The 8,124-nt window shown below is 41.2% G+C and overlaps 1 protein-coding gene across 1 annotated transcript; it reads right to left on the reverse strand.

Moving 5' to 3' along the window:
- Window positions 1–245: 245 nt before the first annotated feature.
- On the reverse strand, window positions 246–5,126 carry cbx2 (chromobox homolog 2 (Drosophila Pc class)). Its single transcript, XM_079253519.1, has 5 exons — window positions 5,048–5,126; window positions 4,900–4,943; window positions 3,174–3,239; window positions 1,643–1,712; window positions 246–1,563 (listed from the first exon to the last, which is right to left on the reverse strand). Exons 1-5 carry the CDS (start codon window positions 5,117–5,119, stop codon window positions 262–264), a joined length of 1,554 nt encoding a protein of 517 aa, XP_079109645.1. The 5' UTR covers window positions 5,120–5,126; the 3' UTR covers window positions 246–261.
- Between the last annotated feature and the right edge of the window lie 2,998 nt (window positions 5,127–8,124).

Here is an 8,124-nt window from a genome sequence, read left to right on the forward strand (position 1 = left end):
TGTCAGCCCACATGGGGCTTCAGACTGATGAACGAGGAAGCAGCTCCATGTGCTGAACTTTCATCCTGATGCTTTGAAGAAATGGTTTTAGACGTGAGCAAATAAATAGTTACAATCCATGTTTTTCTTTTTATCTGTTAAAAATGTAACTTTTTTTTTCTTCTTTTTACCCAGAAGAAGAACAAATGAACCCCGTTATTTGTTCCCTGATGTGTTTTACCGTCCGGTTCTGTCAGAATCCACATGAGCGGCGGGGTCCTGTCAGTAGTTGCGGATGCTAAAGAAGCCCACGCTGGTCGGCGATTCTTTGACCGTGACGGTGACCAGATTAGCGGTGACGTCGGTCACAAAGACGTGCTCGATCAGGCTGCGCGTGGGCTTCCAGTCCTGGTTCTGGACCGCGACCGAGCGGCCCTGTCCGGCACAGGAAGAGTTGTGGTCCGAGTCGGAGCTGCTCTCCTCCTCGCCTGTACTCATGTCGGTCATTTTTGCTTTCTTGCTGGCTTTGGAGGCAAATCTCTCGGGCTGGTTCTGAATCTCCAACCTGCTTTGGACCCTGGCGGTCTGGATGTCGGTCATGTCGCGGACTTTGTCCCCGCCAGGCTGGCTCTTTCTCACCGGCAGTCTCCCGGGAGTTGCTGGACTCCTCGGCAGATCAAACTCCTGGCTGTGTGAGAGAGCGGTCTTCCTTGCCGGGTTTGCTGCGCTCCTGGGGCCCGACGGTGGCGGGGGGCCGGAGGCCTCGCTGCTGTGACACAGTTTGTTCTGAAGGTTGAGGGGCTGCGGACCAGGACCCAGGCTGGATGGGGTGTTTTTAGACGGTAAAGAAGCCGCTGGTTTTGTTCCCGGCGTCCGCTGCACTGTTGACACGGGGGGCGGGGGCTTCTTTTGTCCGTTGGGGGGGCTGAGAGTGTGCTGAGTGGTTCCCTGAATGGGGTGTTTGGAAGTGTTCAGATTCAGCGCCGCCACTCCTTTTGATTTACTCGCAGCTGTTTTCAAATCCAGACTCGTCCCGCTGCTGGAGACGGACAGCTTCCCCTCCGCCGCGCCTCTCTGGCTGGATTTGCTCAGCGGGAGGGACGAGGTCTGGACCGACGACCTGGCGGGCCCGCCGGGGCTCATGGAGTTCTTCACCGCCGCCGCCTGGGTGAGCGGGCTCCTGTTCGGACCCACCGCCTCCCTGGTCGGACCCCGATGGAAACCCATGAAGGTGAAGCTGGCGGGGTGAGCGGGCTTCTTTATGGCGCCGGGGATCTCGGCGTCCTTGCTGGTCTTCAGGACTTTGCGAGCTCCCTTGGTCTGCTGGAACTCCTTGACGTCCGGAGGAAAAGGCTTCCTGCTCCGTTTCTTGGGGGGATCTTGCTTCGCCATGACGATCTGCGCCTTCTTCTGAGGGACTGGGTGCAGGTCTCTGGTTCGGAGACCCGGACTCGCCTGTTTATCGTGGCTTTCGTCGTCGTCTGACGATGATGAAGAAGAAGAGCACGAGGATGAGGAATCGGAGGATGAGGAGGAGGAGGCAGATGAAGAGCTGCTCGACTTCGGAGCTTCGGGAACATTTTCCTACATTTTGAAAGACAAATATGAAACGTTTTGCTCTAAATCCCGAGCGCTGCATGCTCTGCGTGGATGTGGTACTTACTACAATCTTCCGCGGTCGTCCTCGGGGCCGTTTACCTCGTTTCAACATCAGGAGCTCCTTTTCTTGCTCTCTGAAGAAAACAAACAGTTTGAGTATCGACCGAAGACATGTTCACCGTGCACATCATGGCATCCGCATCGCGAGTTCTTTACAACATGAAACCCTGCAGAAAAAACGCCACTTTCACCTGCTTCCCCTGCAGGAAACAACGCAGGATTTACCAGGAGGAGTCTCCACCATGGTCACACATCCACATAACGGCAGACTTTTCCACAATTCCACCTGCTTCGCCACGTCTGAAACGTTACATCAACATATCGCGGGACTGATCTCTTGAAGCTTAAATCTCCCCTGGATAAGAGACGAGTATCGATGCCGTCATGCTGCTCAAAGCTTTAAGGTACCTAGTTAATAAACTCACATCTGAAAAGATTCAGACATTTATCATCTTTAAAAAAAAACATTGTTTATTTCAAATCCACAGGAGAACATGAGCCGGAAAAAGTAGCGTGAATATTAGCGAAATAACCATGAAGCATAAAAAAAAAAAGAAAAAAGAGAAGAAGAAACCCTCTTAATTGTGTTTTGTGATGTAAAAGCCAGTTATACTAATAATTAATGCTGTAACTACATCCAGATTCATAATAGTCATATTTATTCATCAGTATAGAACTGGCAAAAAAAAAACATATTTTTCCAGTTTCCCACCATTTAATAAAGATGATGCACAAAAATAATGCTTTTAAAGACATCATCAGCTTATTTTAGGTCTTTTAGGGACCATTTAGGTCAAATGAACATTTGGGTCTGTCTTTAATTCGTGCATTTATTTGTAATTTTTAGTTCTGGCATAAAAATAGAAATCATTGATGACAGTCAATAATCCATTAAAAGGTCCCGTATTAATTTAATTCCCTTCCTGAAGGTTTCTGAGCAGTCATACGTGTCTCCATGTCCTTGTCTGAGGCGCAGAAATGAGGAAAATCTGTCGTCTCCACAACATGCTCCACTTTTTAGAAAAACATTTGCTCAAACAGGTGAGTCAGAGATTTTTCCCTTTCTGTCCTCATGAAAGGAAATAACCACTGACAACCAAACGCATTAGGGGCGGGAAAATTGATCTCGGAAAATTGAATATTGGGATTTTTTGCTTCACTATTTTGAAATAGATTTTTTTGTTTTAAAAAATCTATTATTTTTCACACAAATACAAAAATTCATTATATAAAAATTGGTCATTTCTATTTTTATTGACCTTTTTCCTCATCTTCTTGGCCATTATAGCAGCAGAATGATGGTCTGGCTGCTGGGTTGTTTTTTCCTGATTGAAATAAAAAAAAAAAAATAACGAGCAAAAAAGGTTTTGTACATTTATTTTTTGTTTTTAGTCTAAAAAAAATCTGCAAAATCGAAGAATTGTGAGAATCGCAATTTAAATCGAATCGGCACCCAAAACATCGGATTTGAATCGAATTGGGACGAAAGCATATCTTCACAGTCCTAATACACACGTGGAAGCACGCAAACCTACTTTTTGTTGAACGCAGCCAGCAGGCGGGGATCCAGGATGTTTTCTTGGGGCTCCCAGCTGTTGTGTCTGAAAGAAATGGACATGAAGAGCACGGGTCAGAATACACCAACAAGTTGCTCCGTTTAGATGAAAGAGACCCTCCAGCCTGAGCACTGATCCCAGATCTAGGAGATGACCTTTCAGCAGAGACCGTCCGTCCAGGAACACAAGACTCTGTTGTTCCACCAGACTAAAAGCAGCTCCAAGCAACCTGAATGTTACCTGAGAAGCTTATTCAGTGACTGGCTGAGAAACTTCCCTCCAAACACACCCGAGGAATACCTTTTCCTTCCCAGGAAAACTAGTTAAATAGTAATTCTGTAAGATGGATACATGATGCCTGCAGTGTCGCAGCTGTAAACATCTGTTTATAACCGCACAATGGAGGCTTTAAATGGGCGAGAAACCGGACCATTTTAACAAACAAAATATAAAATACTTTCCTCTGAGGCTTACTTAAACTGGCAGCGTATTGTTGGTGTTAAATATATTTCTATTAAAAAGGGGTTCAGGCTTGTACAGCTAGGCAACTTAATAAGTCGCTAGTAAATATTTACTTTTCTAACTTTACTCTTTTTCCCATTCAGCAGAAACCTGTTGTGACTGGTTGGCTTTAAGAAATGCGTATAAGCAAACTTTTCTGTTTTTTTTGTTTTTTTTTAAAGCAAAAGCCGGTATGTTTTAAGTTTTTATTCTTTAGTTTCAAACACTTGAAATATTTACAAAATAAAGCTGAAAGTTTTTGAGAAAAGAAAAAAACAGTTGAATATTTACAACTTTTTTTTAACAAATCTTGTATTTCCCCCCCCCCTTTTTTTTTTTTTTTTTAACATCTTATTTTACGCCACTAGACATTTTCTTTGCCAGATCTGAAGCAACTCCAGGCTTTCCTTCCTGTGTCTGAAACTTTGTATCCGACAGATTTAACCTGTTGAGAGAAACCAGAAAGCAGCTGAGATCTGGGCTACATGCATACATAATCACCTCCTTCTACATTACTAGAATTGAATAGCCTTTTCTGATCAGCAGTGAAATTGTCGACCCCCACCCTTCACCCCCTACACACGCACACACACACACACTCAGACACACACACACACACAAAGGATGTGGTTCCAACAGCAAACCGTGGAGCTGGCAGGCTGCAGTGATGGTGGATTACAGCAACAATGTGAACAGAAGGCAAGTCACAAGAAATGATGATGATCAGCCTTAAAAGCACCAAAACACTCGAGAAAATGTAGGAATAATCACCAATTTTGAGAGCACGTGCAATTATAACGCGATATAACACAGTTATGCATCAAAGATCGATCAACTATTGGAGATTTGGGTCATTCTCAAGACTGAAACAAACAAAACTCGATTTAAAAATATGTAGAAAAAGCAATAATCTGTATTATCTGTGTAGAAAAAAAGATTTAAAAACATAAAAAGTTCAGATCGTCTTAAAGAAAACATTTGCCTTTATTAAAAACTAAAATAAAATGCTTGTTATGAACAAAAGACGCGTGTAAAGGTAAAAATTTCAGCGCTTCGTTTCAGCCAACATGCAGATATGATAACTTTGAAGTGCTTAGGTTCGGCTTTGAGCCCAAATGTGTCGGTTCCGTTGTCCAGAAAGCAACAAGCGACACGTTGTTGTTGTTTTCATTGTTTCGGGTTGAGGAAAACCACTTGCACTTACTTGGATGACCATCCCCTCCACTTCACCAGAAACTCCAACTTTCCCTACAAAAACAAGAGGAAAATGCTATTAAAGGGGGAGTTTGAGGGAAAACCACGGAAGAAGAACCCGTGGGTAACGAGGAGGAAAGTACTTCCACGGCTCGGACCTTCCGCTGTCGTTTGCTCAAAATGCATTCCGCATCAAAAACCTGCTCTCCCACGGCGCTCAGCTCCTCCATGTCTGCCTTCGCCCCGAACACGGATTCTTTATCAAAAGGCACGAGCTGCGAACAGCCAATCACAATCTAGAGGCGACATGACCGGAAGCTCCAATTTGTCCCTTCAAAATAAAAAGCTCGCTTCTCTTCTTTTACAGCACTGTGTCTCAAATGGGGGTACGCCAAGCGGCAACCTCTGGCGATTAAAAGTGAAGCCTAAAAAGTGCATAAAATTGCAGTTTTCCCTTCATCCACTAAGGGCTGCAAAAGAGAGCAAAGCCCCATAGACTCATGTTAAAAAGACCAACTTCACAGCATAAAATAAACATGTTTACAGCCTGGTTAAAAAAAAAATCTAATTTCAGTTATTGGTCATGACAACTGTGGGGGGAGTGAATTTTTTCCTGCTCGCCCGTTTAAAAGTAATTTAATCTCAAAGTTCGACATATAGGGGCGTGTCCTTTTGATTGACAGGTATCAATCTCTGGCTTCAACTTGGAACAACAAAGAACAACCGCGGTTTTTAGCCGGTTAACAACATGACTTAGCTTAAGCCCGCTTACCTCCGTTAGCTGGTTAGCTCCTGTTATCTCCAGTTATCTCCAGGTTAGCTTTTAGCTCTAGAAAGCTCTAGTTCGCTCAATGTCAATCATCCACCATGACGCTCACAGCCCCCCTCTTAGCTCCACCTCTTTGCCCATATCTGTATTTTCCGGGCGAGACAACGCGCATGCCCCTGCCAAGATGGCGATGGTAGGAACCGCCCACCGAGCTTCAATTCAGCTCTTCAGAAACCTATGGGTGACGTATATACAGTTTATGGGGTATGCGTACCACTGGGGGTACTTCAAGGGAGTCCAGGGGGTACAATAACTTTTTGAAAACACATCTTTTTATGTTTCCTTTAAAACACCATTAAATCAAATAATATCATAATATAAATGTAAGTGTACATTCATAATTTGCATTTAGATTTATACCATATCATTCCTTCCAAAATCCAATGTTAAATGAACCCCACCCGTTACAAGCCAAATCACATCCGTGAGTCACTGTCGCCCTGACAACGCAAACAATGGAGTCCTGAAGGCGTAGTAGAGATGAGCATGCTTAAAGTTAAAAAAACCAAACACAACTGGCAAAGTGCTGTATTTCATGTTTTTTTTCTGAACTAAAAACACTTTGCAGTGGTAAGGGGGTACTTTGCTGAAAAAATATTTTACAAGGGGTACTGTGTTGTGAAAAGGTTGAGAACCGCTGTTGTACAGCGAGTACAGTGAGTTTTACATAAGTCTTGTGAGGATGGACTGATTTTATATTGTGGGAATATGTTATTCTCATATCAGTTTTGTAATGTATTATTGACTTTTAATGTAGTGTAGAAAGGCCCAACCAGAGATGAGAACTGAGGATTCACTTAGGCTGAAAACTATTTGCATGGCATCAGCTACAAGTTAGTGAAAATATACAAATGCAATGTCCCCATCAAATAAATCAAATGAATAAATAAATACATAAATAATTAAACTACTGTTATGGTCCCTAATAATAATAATAATAATAATAATAATAATACATAATCTTCAGAGGTATACATCCAAGGTGAAAATGCTTCCCTGTGTCACTATGCTGAACTTGAAAAGTTGTCATTTAATTTAGATCAGATCTTATGGAGGAGGAAAACATCTCAAAACCTAAATCAGTATATTAAATCAACATACAGAGACATGCTAATTGAGCAGAATGGAATAGTATAAAATGTAGACATATTACATGAACAAAGTAGTTTTATTATTATTATTTATATCATTGTTGATATAGTTATTAATATTTAATATTATTATTATCACTACTGCATTGTTTCATCACCGTAATTATTGTGATCTTCTAGATTGACATAGTTTATGTAATAGGTCTACATTTTGAGTCCTAAAATTATTGTTGATATAATTGTTGCGATTATTTTTTGTATTATTACTGTATTATTCCATCACTGTAATTGATTATTGTATTCTTGTAGATTATATGTTCAGGATGTTATTATTATTATTATTATAATTATTGTTATTGTTATTGTTATTATTATTATACAGGTATCACTAATATACTTGGTTGCTATTATTATTGTATTGTTAATAGGTTACTATTGTTGTAATTGATATTGTTTCATCACTAGGTTAGATTTATATATAAGCTTATGCTTCTTCCCACCCCCTTTTATTTAAAAAAACATTTTGTCATGTTTTATTTCTATTTTTGTTTTTAGATTTGTCATTATGTTCAAATAAACTTTCCAAAACCTAAAAACCTAAACCTGCAGGATTGCACCTCTTTTCCAAGCTATTGGGAAGCCTGTTTATTTTCCTTTTAAATTGTATCACATTTGTAATGAAAATCATTTGTGAGATGGGCAGCAGAATTAAGTTGGTGGGTTTCACCCATAGAAAAGCTCTGGTGGAGGCATTATGGTAATCTAGAGTGGAATCACCCAAGGAAAAACACAACTGGAAGCAATCCTCATGCAGAGGAATCAGGAGAAGACATTTTATAATCATGGGCAATCCCATATCTCCACAGTCTGATACTGACTTCTCTTTCTCCGGATCATGACTGTAATGTTTTGAGCATGTTACATCAGCTTTTGCAAAAAGTAGAAAATTAAAAAAGTATATAAAAAAAAGAAAGTCTGAATATGACTCACTATGTCCCCTTTTAACCTCTTAACCTAATATTGCAGCATAAAGTTGCACTGCATGGTTATGCTCCTTTTCTAGATGTCGCATTTCATCTATGAAATAGTATAAACTCTTTTCCAATAAATTCGACTGGGAATTGTGTCCAAATTGTGATGTATAAGAGTATGACTTTAAACAAATGCCTGCACGTATATATCAGTTAGAGGAACTGATGTACACTGACATCTGTTTTTCAAATGTTAGAAAAGCTCCATCAGCGTCAAGCCATTGCTGCTGCTGCTCTCACTTATTCTTACAGAGGGAGCTGCACTCTTCACTTAGCACAGATTA

The sequence above is a fragment of the Telmatherina bonti genome (genome assembly GCF_933228915.1).
Source record: "Telmatherina bonti genome assembly, chromosome: 14".
Taxonomy (NCBI): domain Eukaryota; kingdom Metazoa; phylum Chordata; class Actinopteri; order Atheriniformes; family Telmatherinidae; genus Telmatherina; species Telmatherina bonti.

Bases quoted from the DNA above. Each gene is read 5' to 3' on its own strand.
- cbx2 (XM_079253519.1), bottom strand. From the start codon at position 5,119: ATGGAGGAGCTGAGCGCCGTGGGAGAGCAGGTTTTTGATGCGGAATGC. The intron at 4,944-5,047 runs GTCCGAGCCGTG...TTGTTTTTGTAG, and splicing joins TGAGCAAACGACAGCGGAAG to GGAAAGTTGGAGTTTCTGGT. The intron at 1,713-3,173 runs GTAGGTTTGCGT...TGTTTTCTTCAG, and splicing joins CTGGCTGCGTTCAACAAAAA to AGAGCAAGAAAAGGAGCTCC.